This window comes from Myodes glareolus, chromosome 3, assembly GCF_982192425.1.
Source record: "Myodes glareolus chromosome 3, mMyoGla1.1, whole genome shotgun sequence".
Lineage (NCBI taxonomy): Eukaryota > Metazoa > Chordata > Mammalia > Rodentia > Cricetidae > Myodes > Myodes glareolus.
In genome coordinates, this window is record NC_142028.1 from 102,019,617 (window position 1) to 102,046,686 (window position 27,070).

Consider the following 27,070-nt stretch of genomic DNA (forward strand, 5'->3'; position numbering starts at 1 on the left):
GTCTGTCTGTATTTCTCCGTCTGTCTGTATTTCTCCTGGTGGATTCTGTAAAATTTCAAATGATAAGCCTTACCCACTTTTTTTTTCATTTTTAAAGTTTAGTTTGTATTGTGGTTAGAAAATAAATACAGCACAAATTCTACTGGTCTTAATAAAAAACCTAGAGTCAGATATATAGGGGTTAATGTTGAAAGATCAGAGATGCAGCCAGTCACAAGTTCTTACCTCTACTAAATCCTTAGGCCAAAAGGGAGATCCAGTCCCTAAAAATTCTTAGACTGAATATTCTCTCGTTGAATCCTCAGACTGACTCTCTCTCTCTACAAAACTTCAGACTGAATCTGAGCTCCTGTCCCCAATGTCTTATATTCCCTTTTTCTACCCAGTTTTATCATGCCTGCCTCTACCTCCCTAGTGCTGGGATTAAAGCATGTGATCCCAAGTGCTGGGATCACCTTTGTGTGATCTCTGTTTCTCTTTTAGACAGATTCAATCTTGTGTAGCCCAGGGTGTCCTTGAACTCAAAGAGATTCCTCTGTTTCTTTCTCCCAGGCAGTGGGATTAAAGGTGTGTATTACCACTGCCTGGCTTCTAAGGCTAACTAGTGGCTTAGCTCTGCACTCTGATCTTTGGGCAAGCTTTATTTTTCAGATAACAAACAAATATTACTGCAGATAAAGTCTCAACTATAATTACTTTGAAATTTGTTGAGCATAATACATACCATATGTTTTTGAAAAGAATGGGTATTTCCTAATTATTCTATGAAAAATATGACTTAAGTTGTTACAGAACCCACACAGTGCAAATTTCATCTATTTTCAGTGCTGGGGCCTATGGTTTTATAGAGGCTAAGGGAGCGCTCTATCCCTGAAGAGTGTCTCCAGTGCCCAAATATGCTGTCTTAACCATATTTCGCTTAGCAGAGCAAAGTATTGTACACTGACTGTACATTGTTGTGTGTTATTGCTCAAAAGTGATGTGTTTGGAAGTAAATTTGCCTTCATCGCAATCACCCTCATCACAAGGGTGACTAGACAAAACTTTTGGCATGCCTGTAATGATATTTCTAGAAAGATTAACTGAGGGGGAAGACACCCCTTAACCATGGTCCGCGTCATCCTATGAACTAGATTTCTCAATTGTATAAGAAGAGGAAAGGCCATCTGAGCATCAGAATTCAGCTTTCTGTTTCCTGCTCCACCCAGGTGTAAGCAGCTGCATCCTCCCACTGACAGACCTTCCCTACCTCAGTGGCCTGTGTTCTCAAGCCACAAGGCAAAACGAATCCTCCCTTAAGCTGTTTCTTGTCAGGTATTTGGTCACATCAATGAGAAATTAACTAACACACTGTGTTATATATAGACCTTTCTCCAGAATGTCTCTGCAAATCTGGCTGTAATACTTCCAGATACTTCATTTAAGAGAAGTAACATGATAATTTTTCTTTTCTTTTCTTTTTTTATAATGCTACCATCTTGTGAATCCATCTAGGAATCAATCCATTGATTAGTCCAAAGCCCTCTTGACATAGTTGTATCTACAGACACCTTCACAATCACACCCAGAAATGTGATTAACTAGTGTACTAGCTGGTTTTGTGTGTTGACTAGACACAAGATAGCATCATCAGAGAGGAAGGAGTCTCATTTGAGGAAATGCCTCCATGACATCCAGCTGTAAGGCAAGTCTGTATTAATTAGTGATCAGTGAGGGAGGACCTAGTCCATTGTAAGTGGTGCCACCCCTGGGTTGGTGGTCCTGGGTTCTAGAAGAAAGCAGACTGAGAAGGTCACAGGAAGTGAGCCAGTAAGCAGCAGCCCATCATGACCTCTGCATCAGTTCCTGCCTCCAGGTTCCTGCTGTTGACAGAGGTCTCTGTCCTGCCCAATCCTGCAGCTGTTCAGCCCCAAAGAACACACACAGAGGTCTACATTAATTATAAACTGGTTGGCCTATTAGCTCAGGCTTCTTAACTCTTATATCCTGCATTAACCCATAATTCTTGTCTGTGTCAGCCATGTAATTTGGTACCTTTTATCAGTGAGGCATTCTCATCTTGCTTCCTCTGTGTCTGGGTGATGACTGCAGACTGAGTCTTTCCTCTTCTCAGACTTCTGTTCTGGTCACCCTACCTCTGCTTACTGCCTGGTTGCCCCACCTATACTTCCTGCCTGGCTACTGGCCAATCAGCATTTTATTAAAACAATACATGTGACAGGGTACAAGACCACTGTCCCACAGCATTCTGCCCTGTTTGAGTTCCGGTCCTGACTTCCTTCAGTAGTAAACAGCAATGTGGAAGTGTAACCTAAAGAAACCCTTTTCTCCTTAACTTCCTTTATGGTCATGCTGTTTCTTCACAGCAATAGAAATCCTAAGACAACTAATATCCTAGAATTCTTTAAAAAAAATCAAGCCAAGTTTAACCATCACACCATCTAAGATGTATCTTTATGTTTCTGTGTGAGTGTGCACCATATGTGGGCAGTCATCTGTAGTGCTCACAAGAGGATGTCAGATCTGGAAGTAGAGTTACAGGAAGATGTAAGTCATCTGAAGTGCATGCTGCGAATCAAACTCTTAACTACTGAGTCATTTCTCCAGTCCCATTATACCATCCCACCCCATTTAAAGTGTTTTTAATTAAAATATAAAAAAAGAAAAGGAATAGGATTACATTTCCTTTCCTCCCTCCAGCTCCTCTTAGGTGCTGTCCCTCCAACCTCTCCATGTTTCCTCCCCATTCTAAGGTTGACAGCCTCCTTTCATTGTTACTATGTACTATATGAATGCATATATATATATATACATATATATACTATATATATGCATATAGGTATGTGTATGTACAAGTATATCTAAATACAGCCTGTTGAGTCCATTTTTGTTGTTTGTGGGTATATAGTTTCAGGGCTCACCACTCTGTACTGGACAACAAGGAGTCTCATCCCTGTGTGGGGCTAATTCTTCCTCCCTTAGCAGTTATTGGATGCCTGTAATTCTTTGTCTCGGGCTGGTACCCATCCACAGAGTTTCTTCTGTCCACATTAATATGTCTGTTGATGTTGTCATTGTTGTTTTCTTTTCCCTTTGTTTTGTTTTAGGAGAGACTATTTCACAGTAGACTTTCTGCCATTCTGGCTCTTATAGTTTTCCCACCTGTGCTTGCTAGTTCATTGTCAACTTGACACAACCTATAGTCATATGAGAGGAGAGAACCTCAGGTGGGAAGATGCTTCTGTAAGATTTGGTTTCCTGGTGCCGTTTGGCTCAGGCAAGTGAAAGACTCATGATCCAGTCTGGGCCCTTGCAGTCGGGCTGGCTGAAGGCCTCCACAGGCTCCATCCAGAGTCTTGTGACATGGGGGTGGGAAGTTGCCATCATAATGAGCAGTGGAGAAATGGGAGGGAAAAAGGGAAAAAGCGGAATAGTTCCTGTGCTGTTGTAAAAGGCAGAACTGAAGAAATGCGGGTGATATCGGGTCCTGAGCTCCAGCCAAGGGCCATGTCTGGGTCCCTGGTCCTACAGCAGCCAGAGTCTGTGCTGACACACCAAAGGCCACAAGGATGCCTGGGGCCTGGGCTGCCAACGGCAGCCATGTTGGCATCTAAGGGCTGTGCTGCTGCCGGGGCCAGGCTGATATGAGTGGCTTGTGCTGCCACCTAGGACCTTGATGATATCAAGACCCAAGCTGCTGCCAATGGCCATGTCTGGGTCCATGGCTCTATCGCGGGCAAGGTCTGTATTGATGTATGTGGCTCCTGTTACCACCAAAGGCGATGCAAATACCTGGGGTCTGGGCGATCACCTGAGGCCAGGCGAGTGTCTGAGGATCATGTTGCAGCCAGGGCCTGGGCTGCTGCAAGATGCCATGGTGCCATCCAGGCCCGGACTGCAGCTGAGGGCCATGTCTGGGTCTATGGCCCCTACCACAGCCAGGGTCTGTGTTGATGTCTATGAGTCATGCTGCCAGCAAAGGTCACATAGAAGCCCAGGATCTAGGCCATAACCAGTGGCCATGTTAGTGTCCAAGGACCATGCCACCACCAGAGCCATGCCATGCTGATCTGAGTGTCTTGTACTGCTACCCAGGGTCATGGGTCTGGGCCTGGGCTGCTGCCAAAGGCCAAGTCTGTGGCCTTACTAAAGCCAGGGTCTGTGTTCATGTCTGTGGCTCCTGATACCATTGAAGGCCATGCCAGTGCTAGGGTTTTTTTTTCTCTCTCTTTTTTAAATACTTATTTATTTATTAAGTATACAATATTCTGTCTGTGTGTATGCCTGCAGGCCAGAAGAGGGCATCAGACTTCATTACAGATGGTTGTGAGCCACCATGTGGTTGCTGGGAATTGAACTCAGGACCTTTGGAAGAGCAGGCAATGCTCTTAACCTCTGAGCCATCTCTCCAGCCATACTGATCTAGGTGTCCTGCACTTCCACAGGGGCCATGGTGACATCTGGGCCTGAGCTGCAGCCAAGGTCCACGGTACCACTGCAGCTGTGGCCTGTGTTGATGTCCATGGCCTCTGTTACAGGGCGTCATAGGAACCACACATGTTGAAATTGGAGGACCATGGTGAGCCCGCCCTACCCTTCCCTGGCCCTGGGATACCTGGCCCTTCCCCTCACTGGACACTACAGCAGGAGGCTGGCCCTGCTTTTCATGGGGATGTTCCCTCTCCACCCCAGCCCTTGGGGGAGTTGGCCTCATCCCTTACCATGGGCATGGGAGAACTGACCCCTGATGACAGAGGCCTAGGAGAGCTGGTACCACCCCTTACCTGAGGGGGGCAGTCTTAGTATCCCAGACTGACCAGCTCAGCTACTACCTGGGCCTCAGGTGAGGGCCCACCCTAATACTTTCCCCATTGATGACCTGCTATAGCTTGTGAGGGGAGCGGCCTTGTGGAATAACAGCTCATAGCTGCGTGATCCCCATGACTCAGCGCAACAGCAGGATGTCCGAGAGGAGTTTCAGTGAGGGTCCGGTGAGGATGGTGTGTCAGAGGCCAGAGGTCTTGAACAAGACTAATGATTCATGGCAATGAACATTTGTGGGTGGGCCGATTGGACAAGAGAATATATAGTGCAGGACACGCCGCAGCTCCCGATGCCACAAGAATGAAGAAGAGGTGTTGGAGAGATGGTGCAAGGTAGTTTTTTTAAATTTTGTTTTGTTTTTAATTAAATTTGGGAACATTCTTTTGGGGGAGATGCTGCTGGGGTGAGGGGTGGATATGGAAGGACTGGGAGGTGAGTGGGATTGGGGTGCAATGTGAAATTTCCATAGAATCAATAAATTATATATATACATATATACATTCATATGTGGATATATACAGATCTGGCTGTAGGCAAGTCTGTAAGGCATTTTTTTTATTGTTGAAATTTTATTTCTTTAATTTTTTATTCATTTTACATACCAACCAGTTCCCCCCTCCCAACTACTCCTTCAAAAGGGTAAGGCCTCCCATGAAGAGTCAGCATAGCCTAGTACATTGAGGCAGGATCAAGCCCCTCCTCCCTGCATCAAGGTGGTAGTAAGGCATTCCACCATAGGAAATGGGCTCCAAAAAGCCAGTTCATGAGCCAGGGATAGCTCCTGGTCCCACAGCCAGGGGCCCCTCAAACACAGTGAGCTATACAACTGTTTCCCACATATAAAGGGCTTAATTTGGTCCCTTGCAGGCTCCACAGCTGTGGGTCTAGAGTTCATGAATTTCCAAGACTTTGGTTCAACCGTCTCTGTAGATTTCCCCATCATGGTCTTAACCCACCTTGCTCATTTCTTCCACTGGACGCCTGGTGCTTGGCTGCGGATCTGTGCATCTGCTTCCATCAGTTACTGGATGAAGGCTCTATGATGACAGTTAGGGTAGCCAACAATCTGATTACACGGGAAGACCAGTTCAGGCACCTTCTTCACTACTGCTACAAGTCTTAGCTTAGGTCATCCTTGTGGATTCCTAGGAATTTTCCTAGTGCAAGGCTTACCCTAATCCCTTAAAGCCTCCCTTTATCCAGCTCTTTCATTGCTCCCCTACTCTGTCCTTCCTCCAGCTCAACCATCCCCATTCCCTCCCCTCATTCTCCACCACCCTCAGTTTACCCAGGAGATCTCATCTATTTCCCCTTCCCAGGGATATCAATGCGTGCTCTTCTTAGGGCCTCCCTTGTTACATAGTGTCTCTGGAGCAGTGGGTTGTAGTCTGGTTATCCTTTGCTTTACAACTAGTATCCACTTATGAGTAATATTGTGTTTGTCTTTCTGAGTCTGGGTTACCTCACTTAGGATGATATTTTTTCTAGTTTCATCCATTTGCCTGAAAATCTCATGTTATTTTTTTTATACATCTGAATAGTAAGTACTCCATTGTGTAAATGTATCACACTTTCTTTATCCATTCTTCGGTCGAGGGACATTTAGGTTGTTTCCAGGTTCTGGCTATTATGAATAATGCTGCTAGGAACATAGTTGAGTTGGTGTCCTTGTGGTATGATTGAGCATCCTTTGGGTATATGCTCAAGAATGGTATTGTTGGGTCTTGAGGTAAATTAATTCCCGATTTTCTGAAAAGCTGCCATGCTGATTTGCAAAGTGGCTGTACAAGTTTGCACTCCCACCAGCAGTGGAGGAGTGTTCTGTTTATTCCACATTCTGTCTAACATAAGCTGTCACTTCTGTTTTTGATCTTAGCAATTAAGACTGGTGTAAGACTCAGTGTCATTTTGGTTTGCATTTACCTGATGACTAAGGATGTTGGGGGAATTCCTTCAATGTCTTTCAGCCATTTGAGATCTTTCTGTTGAGAATTCTGTTTAGATCTGTACCTATTTTTTAATTGGATTGTTTGGTATTTTGATGTCTAGTTTTTTTAAAAATACGTTACATGCTTTTTCATACTTATTTATTTATTTATTATGTATACAATATTCTGTCTGCGTGTATGCCTGCAGGTCAGAAGGAGGGCACCAGACCTCATTACAGATGGTTGTGAGCCACCATGTGGTTGCTGGGTGAACTCAGGACCTTTGGAAGAGCAGGCAATGCTCTTAACCTCTGAGCCATCTCTCCAGTCCTGATGTCTAGTTTCTTAAGTTCTTTATATATTTTGGAGATCGGCTCTCTGTCAGATGGTGAAGATCTTTTGCTGTTCTGTAGGCTGTCATTTTATCTTATTTTCCATGGCCGTTGCCATACAGAAGCTTCTCAGTTTCAAGAAATCCCATTTATTGATTGTTGCTCTCAGTGCCTGTGCCACTGGTGTTATATTCAGGAAGTGGTCTCCTGTGCCACTGCATTCAAGGCTATTTCCCGCTTTCTCTTCTATCAGGTTCAGTATAACTGGATTCATGTTGAGGTATTTGATCCACTTGGACTTGAGTTTTGTGCATGGTAACAGATATGGATTATCTGCAACCTTCTACATGTTGACATCCATTTATGTCAGCAACATTTGTTAAAGATGCTTTCTTTTTTCCATTATACAGTTTTGGCCTTTTTGTCAAAAATCAGATGTTCATGTGTGTGAATTAGTGTCAGGGTCTTCAATTCAATTCCATTGGTCCACATGTCTGTTTTCAGGCCAATAGTGAGGGATGGTAGTAAGGCATTTTCTTTATTAGTGACTTATAGGGAAGGCCCAGACCATTGTGGGTGGTGCCATCCCTGAGTTAGTAGTCCTAGGCTCTACAATAAAGGCTGACCAAGTCATGAAGAGCAAGCCAGTAAGCAGCATCCCTCCATCCTCTCTGCATCAGCTCCTGCCTCCAGGTTTCTGCTCTATTTGAGTTCCTAGTCTGACTTTCTTCAATGATGTGGAAGTGTAAGCCAGATAAACTCCTTCCTCCCCAATTTGCTTTTGATAATGGCATTTCATTACAGCAAAAGTGACCCTAACTAAGACACCAGCCACTCTTCCATAATATTCCCTGAATCATAGATGCAGGAGCGAGCTGTGATTCACTGGGGCTGAGCTCGCCATGATCCACGGACCTCTGCATTGTGTCCATTTGTGGTTTTCTTTGATGTTCTCCATTTGCTATACAGAGATGATTCTTTGAATGATGGGTGGCAGTTACACTTATCTGTGAGTGTAAGGATAAGATTTAGAATGTGTTACGGAATTGTGCTGGTCTAGCATAGTGACAGTAGTTGATTCTTTCCTAAGTTCCATGACCTCACAAGCCCCAGGTATCTGGTTAGGTTTCCAGTACCAGGCATGATTTTCCTCCTAAGGAGAAGTTAACTCCAACCGGAAACCTGTTGGTTGCTACCACATGTGAGTGCCACTTATACACTTCTGTTGCCATGTTCATAATTGTTTTAACTCACAGGTACTGGAGCTGGGTTGGGCTGTTTAATTGTTTCCCTCTTTTGGCAGCTTGCATAGTATTTTCTGGACCCGTGGAAGCTAGACTGTAGGAATGAGGCTTTTGGATGATATCTAGCTCAAATCAATCCAGTCTGTGTCTTAAGTGTATAGTCAACCCTCAACCTCTGGGAGGCAACAGGCTACATCTACAACCTATGTTTTAGGAGTCATCTTAACTACCCTGACCAATCATTCAAAAGGCGGCTTCTTAAGCCTGGTCCTGGGGCATTTGTTAGTCTGTGGTTCTTGTGGGGAGGGAGCACCGACAGCCCAGATGGCTTAACTTCCTTTAAGCTGTATATCTACCATAAATCCCAGCTAGACCACTTCTCGACATATTCCATGCTACTCCACAGATACTTGCTCAGCCATGTTCACTGCTGCCCTATTCACAGTATCCAGGAAATAGAAACAATCTAAATGTCTTTCAACACATGAATGATGTTGAAAATGTGCGTATACACCACAGAATACTACTCAGCTGTAGATAAAAATGAAACCAAGAAAATTTCTGGTAAATGGATGAACTAGAAAAAAATTACATTAAATTTGTTAACCCAAACTCAGAAAGACAAAGACTGCACCTCTGTAAACCATATACTTAATAAGGGGCTGTATTTTCTTTTCTGTTGCTGTGGTAGACCACTGACTAAATGCAACTCGGGAAGGAAAGGGTTTAGTGGTTTATACTTTCACATCAGTCATTACTGAGGGAAATCAGGGTAGGAATTCAAGAAGAAACCTTGAGTCAGGAACTGAAGCAGAGAAACACTGCCTACTTCCTTACTCGCCATGGTTGGCTCAGCTATTTTTCTTATACAGCCCAGGCCTAGCTGCCCAGGGGTAGCAGTGCCCACAGTAGGATGGGCCCCTACGTTAGTCAGAAGGTAAGTATTCACAGACATGGCCACGTTTTGTTGGGATAGGGTGTCTGGGAAGAGGTTGCCCATATCTGGCACTAGCCTTTTTGTTTGATAGCCTATAGTGTGTGGAAGAGATGTTATACTCTGGTAGAGAGTGGTGTTATTGTTTATTTTTAAAACTTTGAATTTGTTCTGTGTATGGTCTAAAGGTCCAATTTCATCATTTTGACTGTGGACATCCATTATTTCAACACCATTTATTTAAGAGATTTTGGAAAGGTCTTGAAACCCATGTTGGAGATCATTCATGCTATTACAATGATTTTTTTGTTTATGAATTAAAGTCATCTGGGTGGTGAAGGTAGTGTCTCTCCACATTTGCTGAGAGTAAGAAATCACTATTCACATTTCTATGCTAGTGTTTGACTAGCTTAAAAATGTGTCCTTTAGAAGTAGCATTGAAATCCTTGAAGATGCAACATATGAAAATACCTCAAACTAACACAGAAGTGGGTATAGTAGGAGGGGTTATAGAAGATTACTGTTATAATTTCTGAAACAGGGTGATGAGGGACAGCAAGACACGTCAGCCTGACAACCTGAGATCAATCCCTGGGATCCATATGGTAGAAAGAGAAAATCCACTTTTGAAAGTTTTCCTGAGTTTCATATGCCTCCCTTCCCCCTAAGACAAAAAATGTAATAATGTGGGTAATGGGTTGGTGTCTTAGCTATTCTTCTGCTGTGGTGACAGACACCATGGACAAAACCAACTTGGGAGGACAGGATTCACTTCACGCTACAACTCCCGGGCACACACCATCACTGAGCCATATCAAAATGGGAACTGAAGAGGCCAGGGGAAGTACTGCTTATTGGCTTGCTTCTCTAGCTTAGAAAGCTCACCCAGGGATGGTACCACCCAGTGGGCTGGGCCCTCTCACATCCATCAAGAAAATGTCCTACATTCTTGCCCGCTGGCCAGTTCTATGGAGGCATTTTCTCAACTGAGCAAGTTCCTCTCCCCTGATGTGTAGGTCTGTGTTAAGTTGACCAGCACAGATGGGATTTGCCACAGTAGTCTCTAAATTTTTATTAATATCTAAAGTTGGCATTCCTATTTCTGTTTTAGCTTTGGAATCATGACTTTTTTTTAAAACAGGGAACGGGTTTGTAAACTAAAGTGAAGTTACAAAGGAAGCAACCAACAAATACATCATCACATTCTGATGTGAAGACTTACAGACTGAATCATTCATAAAACCGAGGGCACGGTTGGAAAACATTGACACATTTTTCTTTTAAATTTCTCCAGATGAAATGAAATCATGGGTTGTTTGTCTTTTTAATCTGGGAAAGAAAAGAGAAATCTGCATTAAAACACTTAAGAAACTACCAAGTCTCTTTTTCAGTTCCTTGTTTGCAGGGTTCTCCAGCAGATAGGGCTGAGGCAGAGCTGGTCCCGCCAGTCTCTCCCTGGGGCTGAGTGGGATGGTGAGAGGCAATGACCTATATTCCCCATCCCCCCAGAAACACATTGAGTAACACCGAGTAGGGAGGCTGTCGAAGCAGGATCTCATTTCCATTGCTTCAGGCAGGAATTCATATAGCGCTGAGATAGGAGGTGGAGTCTTGGGATGGGGTGAGGTGGAGAAAGGAATAAGGGCCAATAATATCCTGCCACGTTAGTGGTGGTTGGGCAGAGGCGGGTTTAGGTCGGGCTGTGCTGAGTCATTCATATGTGGAAGTTATGGCCAGAGACAGGTCGCCAAACTCGAGTTAGGCTCAGGCAGTTACACCTGGCCCCAGGAGGCCAACACCTGCTGAATTCTGTGAAACAGGATTATAACTACAACTCTTCTTTCCTATTCAGATTAAACTGACTGACGTGCAACTTTTTTGTTGGCTGCTGAATTTGTCCATTTGGGATGTTATAACAAAATATTGCACATAAGAAAACATAAATAAATATGTATTGCTCATAGTTCTGGAGAGGTTAAGTCCAATATCAAGGTTCTTGCTGCCTCATAAAATGGAGTCTTCTAGCTATGTTCTCACAGGGTTGAAGGGGCATTTAGGACCTTTTGGGGTGTCTAAGGACCTTCAGACCTAACATCTCTTCACTCCTCCATACCACTGCATGATGAGTTAACTTTCTACATGTGCATTTTTGGGAGGACCTATTTTCAAAATTTAACAGCTGTTCTTAAGACTAACGCATATGTTGGACAACTCAAAATCGAATAACTGGAGACTTCAGTTTGTTCTATTCTGGGTACTTTAGGAACACAAATATTATTTTTTACTCTGTAGCTCTACCAAAGCATCAAGATACAAATTGGAAAAAAAGAATAGGGTTCTGGCAAACAGTAAGACACCAACATAATCAATTGGTTAATGAAGAGATTGGAACAAACTGGAAAAGATGAACTTTTGGTTTCTGTCACACCAGGGCACCATTGTAACCTTTATTGAATTTGCTGACACTTTCATACACATAAAGTACGTTTTGATTACTGTACCCCCTATGCTGGGGTCCTGGACTGTGCAAAAAATTACAAAGTGAGCTGAGCACAAGCGTTCTTCACTCCCCACTCTTCACTGTGCATACATCTGTGTGCTGAAATGATGTAATAAAGAGCAAGAAACAGTTGAAATAAAAGCACAATGGATCAAGTAATGAATGTCCGTGATGAAGTCTGAGGTCTGCAATCTGTCTAAAGGACAACCAGACAGAAATGGTTCAGTTAGAGGTTTTCAAAGGAGTTTCTATACTGACAGCAATAGCTAAGACCCAACCCAAGGACAGGAGCATACTTTGGTCATTTGAGAAGTCTGCAAACACATGTTTATTGAAACACTATTCAGAACGGCCAAAATTAGGAATCAGCCTACACGTGCATCAACAACGAATGGATAAAGGGAGTGGTATTTATACACAATGGGATTTTATTTAGTCAGAAAAAAGAGAAGACTTATCTGTAGGAAAATGGATGGAGCTGGAGAGCATTGTGCTAAGACAGACTTAGAAAGGCAAACACATTTCTCTCATATACAGAATATAGATTAGATGACATTAAAGTACGGGGAGCATTATTTGGGAGGAGGAGGGGGAGCACAAGAGAATGTAATGTGGGATAAATGATGATGTACATGATATGTGTATAAAAATGACAGAATAAAACCCATTGTTTTGTATTGAATACACACGAAGGAGAAGACAATACAAATGTACTTTCAGCGACACTTAAATAGCTAAGAAGACAGACTGTGTAAGTTTATATGCAATTCCAATCACAGTGAAGGATTCAGGAAGAAGCCTGCTTATGACGATGCAAGAAAAGCACTCTTGCTTTCTCCAAAGGCGACATGACAAACGCCCATTCCCCAACCTGACACTCTAAAAGTGGAGGAAGGAACTGGACAGACCCCAGGGAAGTAAAAACTACCAAGAGCCCAGTCAGGACCTGCGAAGTCTCTGCGCATTGTTAATAACCAGAGCAGGAAGCTCAGCAACATGGGCCCGGAGTTACAATGGCACTTACCAGGGGCTCAACATGATGGCTGGAGCAACTGGTTCGTTTATACCTTAAATCAGCTGCTCACTTTCCTGAAGTCAGCTTCAGACATGAGCACATTCACTTTACAAGATCCGCAGGACACCAGTGACAGCGGTAACTTGAGGAAAACACTAGGATTGCCCATGGCAGGCAACAAAAAGCATCCTACGCCAAAACATTACGCTTCTGGTTCCTTCCTTCCTTCCTGTTTTTAAAATGCAACACTGCCAACTGATAATGTGTCAACTCTTAAAATGGAGTACAAAGAAATGGTAGTGTAAAATTGTCTGATATATGGCAATCAGGCACACTAGCAATCCTTGAAGCAGTTGGCCTTTGACATACCTTAGCAGTGAACACCAGCCTTCTCAGTCACAGTCCGGAGTGGCTGCATCTGTGGTGCTCTTAAAGATCTGTTTCTCACATAGCACGTTTTTGGTTTCTTTGTATTTTTTTTTTTTTTTGAGTGCAGGCATGTAGGGGTGTGTGTGCTATCTGGATTGGAGATCCTGCATCACACGGCGCTTCTTTTATACACATCTTTGTTTCCCCACCAAGAGTTTCAAAGAGTTTGATTTCTCTAAGTCCATTTTAAGTTTTACAACTTTATTATTTGATTATACTCACTTTTAAAAAAAAGTAGAGAAAAAGATCAAAAGAAAGTAAGAATTATCCAGCATCTCTTCACAAATACAGTAGCAGGATTATATATATTCCCTTCTAGTCTTTTTTTGTACATTTACACACCATTTAAAACAAAAAACCAGTATCATTTCACAGTATGAAGTGACCATTTCTTTATGAGAAAATACGGTTTCTACTTGATTGCTTCATAGCTTAAGTATAACAGAAACATGGGACATCTAATTTTTCCATATTGTTTTGAATATTTTGCCTTCTTTACATGATTCTTCGAATGAATTTCCCATAACTTCCTGAAGAGAAACTCCTAGTGTACCAAAGTGCATTCAGAATTTTTAAACCTGAGATGCAATGTACCAACTGCCTCCCAGAAGGATGGTGCCAATTTACAACCCCAGCCCCATTTCAAGCTCACAGTCATTAGCAGTGTGGGGAAATGGACATTCTCACCAGTCTTCATTGTTGCCAGTGTCGTAGGAGAAATGATTGACAAGGTTTTTGGCTTTATTCCCTTACATTTCTGCAGGCTGTTGTTTTCCTTCCAGGTTCCGGAGGAGTCCGTATCTCAGTGGAGTGCATACGCTCTCACCACATGCTCTTCTTTTCCGAAAAGGAACGAAGGCCACGCATTGTTCCCATTTTTTGTTTAAGCAAAATCTCCCAAAGACTAGAAGTAGTAAGTCTCCTCACGGTGGCCATGCTGTTTCAATGTCTTGGTGGTAAAACAGAACACTGGACCATGTTCTGAAAGGAAGAAAGTCAGCAGAGATGAGCTACAGGCAGTAGAGAGCACGCCAATTACCAAGACTTCCTAACAAGTCAAAACAACAACAAGAAAAAGCATTGAGATTCTCCAAGTGAAAACAACACGGGAAGGAGCCTTGAGATTCTGAGTTTAGTAAGGATTCACAGGGACACATACTTCTTAAACTCTCCAGATAATTTTCCCACGTTCACCAAAATTTAAAAACCACTAACTGGGGAGGGCAAAATGGCTGAGGCAGTAAAGGTCCTTGTCACCAAGCTGGACGCTTGAGTTCAATCACTGGGACCCACATGGTGGAAAGAGAATCAGCTTCTACAAGATGTCCTTGAACCTCCACGCGCTCCTGCTCACTGTGGCAAGCGTACCTCTGTCTACACACACGCATAAATAAATTTTTAGAAATGTCGTTAACAAAACAAAACAGCAACAACATGAACCAGATATAGGACTTTACCAGTGACTCTCAATTCTTGGCTGCTCCTTTTCTGGCCGACAGGTGAGGTCAGTACTGCACATCTCAGGGGATGGCTCTGAGAATCACACATGTCCCTCCACTGCCTCGGACGTCAGGACACTACTGTATATACTCTCTCCCAGCTTCAGCTGTTATTCAGGCAAGCCCACTCCTTATCCTTAAGTCACTGCGAAGTCAGTGAAACTTTAATGTGTCTCAGCTGGCAACACGATGGGACCTTCAGCATTACTGGGAGTGTCTGGGTATTTTTCTGAGTTTTGTTTGTTTGTTTTGCAGATAGAATTTCACTGTCACCCTGGGTGGCCTGAAACTTACTATGTGTAGACCAGGCTGGCCTTGAACTCACAGAGTTTTGCCTGCCTCTGCCTCCCAAGCGCTGGCATTAAAGGCGTGTACTGCCATGCCCTACAGTTGGGTTTTGTTCTAATCTGGAGTAGTGTGGGAGGGTCTTCTTTCTATGTGTTGTTTTTATTGGTTAATTAATAAAGAGACTGCTTGGCTTGATTGGGCAGAACATAGGTAGGCGGGATAGACAGAACTGAATTCTGGGAGGAAAAAAACAGGGTCAGGGATTGCCGCCATGGAGCCAGCCATGCTGAATCTTTCCTAGTAAGCCACGAACTCATGGTGACATACCGATTATTAGAAATGGGTTGAAACAAGATGTGAGGGTTAGCCAATAAGAGGCTAGAACTAATGAGCCAGGCAGTGTTTTAAATGAATACAGTTTCTATGTACTTATTTCAGGGTTAAGCTAACGGGGCGGCAGGAAGTGGCCCGCCACTCCTTTTTACTAAACTGGTGTTTCTGAACTGAAATAGTAAGGGAACGAATGGTACACATGCCAGATATGACTCAGGGTAAGAAACATTAGTACTGGGATCTTCACTCTTCCAGAATGGAGACCACAGCACTTGATTTTGTCTACAGGGCAATTCTTCATTTCTTCCGCTCTCCTTGGGCAGCTAATGAATGTCACACCTATTAACCCACTTTAAGTGGGTATTCGCAAAAACCACACCCTTCGTCTTCGGAAGATCACTGAGTTTTACTGTCCGAGCCTGCCTCAGGTTTCTTTTTAAGGAACTGGCTGGGGGTGAAACCATAGTGACAGCCAGGTCAGCAGGAGAACAATAAGGTTTGCAACTGGATATCGTGTGAGTCCAACACTGACTCAGAACCGGCCACGGAGGGACTTGGCCAGGTGCCTCAGCCGTTGGTTGGCTAGAACCAGGTTGGTCTGCTAGAACCTGTTTAGTTCAAACCACCAGCTTATAACTGGTAGGTTGTTTTTTATCTTGTGCCTCCCCTCCCCCCAGTTAGACTAGTCACAAGGTCTTTTTTTTTCACATCAACTGTGACAGAACCCTTCCTGGGAGGAACATTTATGTACTCATTAGATAAACATTTATCTCCCACTAGATATCCAGTGTTGAAACCAGCGAGGGTGTCTCCTCTCAGGGAAGACATTATGAATTAGAACATTCTTGGCGTTCCCAGCCCTAACGCCTGAGACCCTACGGTCACAGTAGGTCACAGTGGCCTGCTGCAACCTGTTTGTATCAGTTCACAGGTGCCACTTTCCAGCTTCAGGGTGGCTTCATGGTGGCTGCCCTGACGCCTTCCACGCAAGACAGAAAACACTATTAATCATTTACCACAGCAAAATGCCTCCACCATACTAAAACTGTGGCTTGTTCCTGAGCTCCTAGGTGGTAACTCAGGCAGGGACAGCTTCTATCACCCTGTCCCCTGCCCTCTCAGTGACTGTCAAGGTTTCTAAGAGTAGAGATAAGTTTGAGAACACTTGGAGGTACTTCCTCTTTAGATACAAGAGGAAGCTGCCAGGGAATGACTTGAGGTTCCTCACTACTCTGGTTAATCAAGAGCTACAAAATGGTCAAATAAAAATGTCGCTTTCTCAGCTTCCCGGTCAGTTTAAATGGCATCCTTAGGAGGAGCACTGGGTTTGGAATCTACTGCTTGTCACTATTAACTGTCTTAGTTGTAACACTGTTACTGATATAGAAGTACTGGCTGCAAAGTCCTGTGTACACCCGGTACAAACCGACCTAAGAGGAAATAGCTGAAAAACACTGGAAGCCATATACAGGGAGCACACTAGCCTTCTGAACCAAGACATAATTATAACTCTAGGACTGTATCAAGAACCCGGGTCTCTAGGCAACAAAACTCTCACCCCAGGTTTGGGCACTTTCAGGTGAAGGAGAGGGAACAGTACTGAAGGCATGAAAGTTTGCCGAAAACAGAACAAGCTGTCTCGTGTAAACTGCACAAGGAGATGGACCAAATTCAAAGTGAAAGCCAGGGGAAAGATGGTTAGAGCCACAGACGTGTCCGCTTACAGGGGTAAGGCCGCTTACCTTCAGATTTCGGAGCGTTTCTGACCACTCCATCGACCCTATCTGTGGAATGGTAGTAAGCAGTAAGCTTTTGGCTTTGTTGGCATTTTCTTTCATGGTCTTTAAAACCCCATCCACTGACACCTTGAGGAAGAAGAACACAGGATTTGACTAGCACAAACTGCTTCTCGCAGAATAACTTACCCTGTTTTGCTATGGTATCAGCGTTTGTGTCCCTTCCGAATTCATCTTTAGGAACCTAGTCCTCTGTGTGAGAGTGTCAGGAAGGGGGACTCGGGAGCTGATTAGGTCAGGCAGTGCTCTGAAGAATGGGGTCTGGTAGCCCAGTGAGTCCGACCTCCACTGCTGTGGTTTGAGTGTGAAAGCCCCATAGGCTCATATATTGAAATGTTTGATTCCCAGTTGGTGAAAGTATTTGGGTTAGAATAGGTGTGGCCTTGCTGGAGAAGGCGTGGCCGACACTGGGGGCACTGTAGCTCTCTCTTGCAGACCAGGATGGATGTTCTCAGCCCCTGTTCCAATGCCTGCCTGCCTCCATACTCCCTGTCAGAATGGACAGGGACTCACCCTCTGAGCTGTATAAACTCTTGTTTATTATGCAGCTTATGAAAGTACCTAGGACGTGCCACGCGCCTACTTTTAATGGGATTTTCTCATTGCCTGAACACACTAAACAAACCTGTGTGGCAAAGTCTGTTTGCTCCAAATGCTACCCCTCCCCCCAGCCTAAACACCACTCTCCATCTTAGGGAAAAGGCCTCCCAGCAGCTCAACTCTATTTCTGGAAAGCCTGAGAAAATATCACAGATGTCCAGCAGCTGCCACCAACACCACCCTTCCAACAAGACGAGGCCTTGGCCTCTGTCTTCTTTTTCCCTGTTCCCCACCCTGTTTTGTTTAGTGTAGTTTTAATTTTAGAATTTTATTTTTTGAGGTGGGCCCTCACTGTGTAGTAGCCCACACTTGTTTTAACTCAGGATTCTCCTGCTTCTGTCCCACCAAGTGCTGCTATTCACATGGACCAACTATGCTTGGCATCTTAGTTTCCTTACAAGAAAAAAAAATTACTTTGGGCTCTATCTTAGTGGTAGAATGCTAACCCAGGTAAATCGGATCCTGAACTGGATTTCAGAAACCGAGCGCGCTTGTGTTGTATATGTATGAGCATGCCACTTATGATATTTAACTAGGAACCACAATTCTGCTTGAGCATATTAAATAACACAATTATAATTTAATTAGCCACTTCTTACAATGTTTCTGGATCACAATTACGGAAGTACAGATGAGCATTACTGGGCATAAGCTGGCATGACGACAGGAGAGCGGCCGGGCTCCTGCTAATATCTACCTGTGTATGAATGACTGACTCACATGGGAAGCTGACCCTCAGGCCCAGAGTCCTTGCCTTGCTTTCTTCCACTTACAAGAAAGCCAAGATCCAGGGACACATGACTCCATCTTTGTGTCTCCTCATCCAGATGGCTTCTACGAACATGGGAGAAGATGAGGGGCCCGGCAGCGGAAGCCTTGCTACAGCATGGCACACACAAAACATGCCATTTAAGCTGAGTCTTTAAACGCAGGGGCTTAGGACTGCTGGAGACTTACCCTTTATTCATACCATTCCCACGAAAATTTCCAAACTCTCACCTCTTTTCTTTGTTCCTGTTGTTGACTTTCATTCAAAATACCCTTCCTACTACTGACCCAGGGGTGACTCACAGAAATAGTCTAAAAGGGGGAGCTCAAACCGTCAAGGTTATTATAGTACTTTCTTTGCACTTGCTCCATGCAGTTACTGGTAATAACAAACACTCCCTTGAGTCAGCACTATTCCCCCCCCCCCCTTCTGATCTGACTGGCATGCTCTCAGGCTCTTGTTTTGGGAGACCAAATGGGTTCTTCAAGTGATGCGAGTTGCGGTGGCCTCCAATCATAAAGCGAGTTTTGTGCTACTTCACAACTGTAATTTGCTACTGCTATGAATCACTATGCAAATATCTGGTCTTAGGTAACCCTGGTGAAAAGACAGTTCAACCCCCAAAGAGGTCGCAAACCAATGCTTTGGAAGGTTGGGCCTGATGGGCTGCTGTAGGTACCTGGGATGATGGCCTTGGAAAGGGACTGCTCCATCCTTGTTCAGTCTAGGTCTCTGCTTCATGCAAACTGCTATGGCAGCCTTGCCTGCCGCATGAACTCGCTGGACCCTTTCTTCCCATAAGCTGTTCTATCAGATATTTTGGTCAGTTCTTCCAGTGAGTCTCCAAAGGTCAAGAGTCATAACTAAGTCAGCACCCCACTCCATGCCCTGGCTTCGTTTTCAGAGCAAACAAGTTCCGTTACTTGTTGAGCATCAGACTTTAGCCCACTCCAGAACCCTGTCATCTGTTTAAAGCACATGAATGGCTGTTTGAGTAGATATCATGTTTCCGCGTGTTTTTCTTGTGGTGCTTAATATGCCTTGCCTTTCCACACTTGCCCTCTGCTTTCCGGCCCTCATCTGGCCAAATGAGCAAGCACCGTAGATGAGGTTGCTGGCAGGAAGCGAACTGCTGTCAGGAAGTGATGAGAACTGATGTTTCCCACTAATTGAAAGCAGTTTCTTTACATCAGGAAACTGGGAAACAGCCGACGGAGCTGCCAAACCAGATTCAGTCATCTAACAAATAAAGCTTGCCTGGAGATCAGAGCACAGAGCTAGGCCACTAGGTAGCCGTAGAGGCCAGGCAGTGGTGGCACACACCTTTAATCCCAGCACTTGCAAGACAGGGGTAGTAGAGCAAACTCTGTGAGTTCAAGGGCACCCTGGGCTACGCGGGATTGAGCCAGTCTCAAAGAGAAACAGCCAGGGCAGTGTTGGCTCACACCTTTAATCCCAGCAGTAGGGAGGTGGAGACAGGAGTGATTTGGCTGGGCGGAGAGGATTATAAGGTGGGAGGAGACAGGAGCTCAGACACAGTCTAAAGATTCTTAGACAGGATCCCCTCGGTCTGAGCATTGGTAGAGGTGAGAACTTCAGTGGCTGACGGCTCTGCTTCTCGGACCCTTCAGGTCTCACCCCAATAGCTGACTCCGAGATTTTATTATTAAGAGCCTCAAAACTCTCCTATAAATACATAGTGATAAAACCAAAGAATAGGGATTCATTTATGTTATACAACAAGTACACACGGGCAGAGAGATGAGAAGACCACGTGAAGCTCTGCTGTGTATAACTAGATGGAGAAACAGCTCTCTGAGACAGCGGCCCTCTATGTGCTCACGCACCTCTCTACCTCTTCCTACACTCTTTCGTGTTTTCCTTTCCTTCTCCATTCTAAGATTAGACAAGACACAGGCAAACGACCTTGTGTCTCTCAGGTGAAACAAAACAATTTTAAGAAAACTGGGGAGCTCAGGATAAAAGAGCCTGGCCGGGTCTGGTGGCTTGAGCCTGGAATCCCAACTACTTGGGAAGCGGAGGCAGGGGGAAATCAGTACCGGGAAAAAGATAACATAAACAGAGGATTTTATAGGCCCATCATTAACATACAGCACAGGTTTATAAGGGTCTTGATTTGATTTGAACAAACTGCTAAAAAATTATGTGATCAAAGACAAATGACAATAGTCTCGAGATTCAGGAAGAAATATCATTTCTTTGTACAAATTGTGGTACGAGTTACGTTTTTGCTTTTGAATTAAGAGGCCTTTTAGGAAATGTTTACCTTCAAATGAGGGTGGGGAGGGTGGGGTAGATAGAGTCCTGTGTGACCTGGGCTGGTAACTGCAGATCCCAGGAGACAGATTCACGGAAGGTCAAGCTTCCCACGATGAAAATGCAGCCTTTGGAGGCTTCAGTGTTCTAGGATCTTCAAGTCCTAGCTAGGCCTTGCTGGGCTCCCTGTCTAGTACCCTCACGGACCTATCTGTAAGTTTTATCATAGTCTATGGCCTGGTCACAGCTGATCCTGCCCTCTCCCCTCTTCTCTGTGCGTCTCTCACTCCTGCCACCTTTGTCATCACACTTCCAAACAGTACTCATAGGCTTTAAATATTTGGTCCAGGCAACTCATGAAACTCAATGCCATTCCTTTATAACCCTTGGCTTAGCCTTGTGGGGATTTGAGTAGAAATGGCCCCCATAGGCTATTGAATGGCTGGTCACCAGGGAGTGGAATTTGAAAGGAATTAGGAGGCATGGTCTTGTTAGAGGAAGTGAAGTGTATCACAAGAGGTGGCTTTGGGGTTTCAGGAGCCCAAATCAGGCCCAGTGGCTCTCTCTTCCTGTTGCTTAGGGACCAACGTATCTGCCTGTGCGCCGCCATTCTCCCTACCTCAATTGCAATGGACAAAACCCCTGAAACTGTAAGTAAGCATCCAAGTAAACGCTTTCTTTTATAAGAGTTGTTTTGGTCATTGGTGTCTTTTCCCAGCAACAGAAGACTAAGATAATCTCTATCTTCCTCAAACAGAATGTTGATTCCTTAAAGAGCGTGTCTTTCCATTCTTCAGCTGTGTACCGCATCCAGTCACAGGATGCTGAACAGGACAGGGTCTCATTCTCCATGAAAATAAACATAAACACTGGCACAAGGAAACCACAAAGCACACCCTCACCTTTAGAGTTAGGTCCAAGTCTCACTGATCTACATCTCCACGCCTACAATGCCAATCATTATTGATTCTCGGATAAGCACCCCCTACCCTCCTTGGAAGATCTTATCTTCCCATAGGAACTATAGGAAATATCTTCTAAAGCCTCATGAAAGCTTAAAAATGCTGTAGAAAGGCCCTTCCCAAGATGAAGCCAAAGACAAATCAATGAGATGTTCTCAGCAGCCCATGACACTCAGCAGCCCAGCCCACACCACACATGATCCGGAGATTCCCACTTACCGCTTCTTCATGTTCCTTCCAACAATCATAATCGGTGGCCATGGCAATGCTTGCATAGCAAATCCCAGCCTCCTTCGCAAGCACCACCTCTGGAACCGTCGTCATGTTGATAACATCTGCCCCCCAAGTACGGAATACAAAACTTTCTGCCCGAGAGCTGAAACGAGGCCCCTCGATCGTCACTATTGTCCCCTTTGAATGGCATCGAAGACCAAGCTTCTTGGCTGTTTCTATGAGGACCTGCAAAAAGGAAGACCCAGTCTCAAATCACACAAACCTACGTGCAGTACAAGATTTTGTTTATCTATGATGTTTAGCAAAGTACCTAGAGCAGACTTTTACTAAAGTCCTTAGAGGAAGCCTAGCTCCCTGAAAGACAGTGTCTGGCTATGTACTCACACATCCCTGCTGCCCAGGCCCACTGCACTCACAGCTCACAGCTTTTAGAGAAAACAAATTCATGTATCTGATTCTCATTCAGTTTTTATCTGGACTTGTGTCGTAGGTCTTGACCCCACCGTACTTGCTAGGCTAAGGCATCACTTGTCACGCCCAGATCAAAGTGCCGGCCAAGTGCCATTTCCCAAAGGGCCATTCAGTCACGGACTCCGTGGCCTCTTGGAAAGCCTTGTAGAAAGTACTTTTCGTTAGCCTGCTGCCCCTCTAAGGGCATATGGGGAAACGAGAAGGGCTGACCTGACTTTTTCTGTTCAGAGACCAACTTATATGGGCATTCATTACTCATTTCTACAGGGCCATGTGTAGGTTTTTCTTTTCTTTCTTTTTTAAAAAGGAAACAAAGTTTTATCAGAAACAGTTCTGGGGTTGAAGAGATAGCTCAGTAGGTAAAATGTTTCTGCTTAAAATATCCGAGAATGGAGTTGTTATTATCAAAGGGAAAGACTCCTGTTGAAACCACAACATTTCAAAAGGAAAGCAGAGGGAGGAAAAGTGGTCGATACCTACTCAGCAAACTGATCTACCTATAAATATCAGCCCAAGACCGTATACTCTATTCTAGTAAGTCTGTCAAACACACTACAAACCTCTCTTGTTTTGGGGCAAAACGGTTCAGCCATCGGGATGTGGCACACTCCTCTGGCACCGCCGTGACTTCCATCATAGAAGGTCTGAGGCCTCAGGGATGTCCTAGAAAGAGAAAGCGGTAAGGTTTTGACTTTTGTTACAGCACCATCTCTGTCCTCTGAGGGTGAATGAATCCACTGTATCTGGGTCACTCCACATCCAATAGCTGTAGATAAATGAAGGGAACTGTCATACATACATAGATCATTTGCAGGTTTGAACTTGGCTCTTCAGCTCTGGGTTGGTTGTAACATGCTCCTGACCAAGTGTACCCACTTGAGAAGGTTAATTACACTTTACAGGGACCTGGCGGAGAGCGGGTAAGGCCCCAGGTCAATTAGAAACATTTCATCACAACACAGATGCCGCCACCTAGACTTACCAGTTCTATTTGTTAGTGTCTGCATAAATGCAAATTGTAAGTATCGACTCAAACCATGGTCTCTCTAAACCATCAAACCAGATCTCCCTAAAATCTGAAAACACGTTTTAAACCATTGCTTTGGTCAGTCCATACAATGTCCTTCCCCACATTCGACTGTTGTATCCTTAAAATAAAAACAATTCCTGTTTCAACCCTCGTCACATTTTTTAGGCCAAGCAGCGGGATTGTCCTGCTTTACAGGGAATCTGTCTCCTTGCTCAGCTTGCTTCTCCACCTGCTTTCCCTAGATCTCACGTGTTTCCAAGTGTTCCACTAAAATCTTTTTTTTGGAATTCACAAAAGACAGGTGAAATCGAATTCACTACCAGCTTATTCAACTTCTTCCTGGAAGTTTTCAGAAAAAAAAAAAACAAAAAACAACAAACTACCTTTTATGTGCATTGATTTTTCTAAACTTAACTACTGGGTAACTCAGGGAAATCGTTCCCCTCCCGCCCCTGGTGCTTTCCTACAGAAGGGAAGGTGAGGGAGGGAAGAGACACAGGAAAGCTGAAGCCAGAAATCTGGTGTCTTTTTCCAGGGGTGGGAGTGGGGTAGAATTTTTTTTTCTTCTGGTTCCATTTACACAGCTGGCTCCTTGGGCTATGTCACACTCAGTGACTCCAGTTGGCACCAAAGTCACCTGTCTTGGGGATGGAGAAGCGTGGAAGAATGCATACCTCATCTCTACAATTCCTGAGTCTTTCCCAAGAACCCAATAAAGTCAGTTAAGCCCTCAGCAAATCCAGCCGAGGTTGAAGAACGGGTCAAGTGACAGCTCTGGCCTACGCCTGCCATCCCAACATCTCCAGATCTGCCTGGTCTCAGTCTCTGATGTGCCAAGCTGTCTCCACGTCCTCACTTGCAACTGTGATGATAAAGAAGAGTCACAGGAGAATTTCCACTAGTGACAGGTGTCCATGCAGGGCTCTCTGTCTCCCCACATCTCTGCTTTGTGGCAAACACACGAAAGAACCCGCACCATATCATGCTGTTACTTGATATTGGTTGACCGGTCTTAATTACTGTTTTCAAATGCAAACAGTTTACATTTTTCTCACTAAATGTGAAGGTATCTAATTACAAGTTACATGATTATAGCTAATTCTGTATACTTTTTTTTAAAAGTCTCCCATTTCCTAATAAAACATAGTACTCGCCAGGCCTGGTGTCACATGCTTTTGATCCCTGAATTCAGGAGGCAGAGGCAGGTGTGGAGGGCCGCGACCACATTCTCCATTGCTTCAAAGAACAAAGGTAGAGATTGACCTCTGTGACCCCAAGGTGTGGCGGTACACGCCTTTAGTCCTGATGCCTGGGAGACAGAGGCAGATTGACCTCTGTGACTTCAAGGCGTGGTAGTACACGCCTTTGGTCCCAATGCCTGGGAAGCAGAGACAGGCAGATCTCTGTGAGTTCAAGGTGATCGTAGCACACACCTTTAATCCCAGCGCTTGTGCTTGTTAACTCTCTACCGCTGCGTCCCTGCCTACTCCCGAGGCATCATCTGGGATAATGGGCAGCGGACCAATCCAAGAGTGACACATCAGAAGCGAGGACTGTTTCCTTTATAAGGGCTGGGTTCCCCTCATTCTGGGTCTCCGCCATGTTGGCTGATGCTCGCTCTCCCAAGGGGCATTAAAGCTTTACTGCAGAAGGATCCTAAGTGCCCCGCGCCGTTCTTGCTGGCGAGAAGGTAGCACGGGGCAGGCAGGTGGATCTCTGTGAGTTCCAGCCCAATCTGGTCTACATAGTAAGTTCCAGGAAAGTCAGGGCTACATAGTGAGACTCTATTTCAAAGAAATAGAAACCAAACCAAACCAAACCCACCAAACATACAAACAACAACAAACTCAGAGTGCTCACCCCTTCATGTATAAAGACATGAGGAGAAATAAGTCAATCAAGATGCCCTGATAGCTCAGAGTAGAGATATCTGAGTCAGCTGCAGGCCAAGAACACAGAGAACTCGACTCTGCAAGGGACCCCACAAAAGAGAGAAAAAGCAGTATTAAAGCCCATGTTTCACCACCCCCCCACGAAGATACACCTGCCTGTGGTATCTGCACCACTAACTTCAATGTCACTGTGTTCAGTGAAATGGCGAACAATCACAACCTGAACTGTCATAAATACAATTCTTTACATTAAATGAATTCTGACAGAGCAAGACCACAGCCTTGAATCACAGTTGAGAAACATGCAAAGCAAGCCCTGAAAACATTTAGCAAAATGTGTGTCCTCTGTGGAACACGTGACTTCTTCTGAGAACCTGTCAGAGAAACTGCATCTTCTAGGACTCAGCCAATGCTGAAGAGAGACTGCTACCAAAGGTGAAAGGTCACTTCTTGTTTCCAAGAAAACCCCCTCATTTAGCTAGGTTCACAATTACAATGTGTGTGGTTCAATCACCGGTGAGTGATAAGGGCAGGAGATGTGATATATCCTTCGGTTTGATTTAAAAAAAAAAAAAAAGCAACAACAATATGTCTTGCACAAACTCCTTAATACCTCAGTTTCTACCTTTGTACATTTAATGCAAAATCCTCACAGCTTCATATAAAGGTTTGTACAACTTTTTGATTTCTATGTTGAAATCCTACCCCTTAAATGCCTATCAGGAGTTTAAGATCAAGTCATGAGGAGCAGGTACCCAGTCGGACTGGTACTAGGGCCCTTACAAAAGAGGCTCTAGGGAACTAAGTAGTTCCCTTTTTACTGCCCAAGGACACAGCAAAAAGATGCCAAGAAAGCCCCCTGTTCTCAGACACCAGATCTCTTGACACCTTTCCTCCATCTTTCCTGTGGTCCAAAACGGAGAAATTTCTGTTTAGAAGCTAACTAGCCTACAATATTTTCTTATATCGGCTGAAATAGACTAAAATACCCACTTGCACCGTGACTTAAAGATGGCAAGAACAGCAAAAACTTCAGTGGCTACCTCTCAATACATTCAGATGCAATCACACCTCAATGCTACATTCGGGTAATGCCTACCCCACAAGATGCCCCCTCCTCCACGCTCATCCCTAGAAGCTATGATTCCGCTACTTGATGTGGCAAAGGGAAATAAAGGCAACAGATGGCCAGAATGAAGCTGACTTTAAAAGGTCCAGTGAGATAGTAAACTACCAGCCAAGTGGTAAGCCCCTATGTTTGTAATTAACATTTGTAATTATTGTTATAGCAGCGATAAAAATCGACACGCTCATTATTCCTGTAGTTTGACACATGATCAACCCAGTTACGGCTTCTCTAGCAGTAAAGAAGTACTGTTGAAGGCCTGCTCCTTCCTTCTGCCTCCTAACTAAACACAGACTTCAGGAAATGACTAATAGGCCGCTTCACTACTCGACTCACTGGCTGTTTTCTGGTAGAAAAGCCACCCTGATCTCTGCACCTTAGATCCTCCTATATTTAAAAGAGGGGACAAAGTCACTTGTCCCAAATGGGCTATGTGAGGGTGGAATGAGATAAGTCAGGGCCTGGCACTGGCCCCCGCTGCACACGGAACATCTGGTTCTACGCTCTCTTCTCTCAACACGGGAGCTGGGATTTCGATGGGGCTCAAATCAAGGAAACCTCTAAAACTACTTGACGCTGCCGAGCAG

At 44.5% G+C, this 27,070-nt stretch overlaps 1 protein-coding gene across 1 annotated transcript in view; it reads right to left on the bottom strand.

The window, feature by feature from the left end:
* Positions 1-13,386: 13,386 nt before the first annotated feature.
* Positions 13,387-27,070, bottom strand: part of Mtap (methylthioadenosine phosphorylase) — a 39,420-nt gene continuing 25,736 nt past the window's right edge. The window contains exons 5-8 of the mRNA XM_048453057.3: positions 22,996-23,098; positions 21,950-22,189; positions 17,069-17,191; positions 13,387-14,187 (exon numbers count right to left, since the gene is read on the bottom strand). Coding sequence (XP_048309014.1) covers positions 14,149-14,187; positions 17,069-17,191; positions 21,950-22,189; positions 22,996-23,098 — 505 coding nt within the window. The 3' untranslated portion in view covers positions 13,387-14,148. The remainder of the gene's footprint in view (positions 14,188-17,068; positions 17,192-21,949; positions 22,190-22,995; positions 23,099-27,070) is intronic.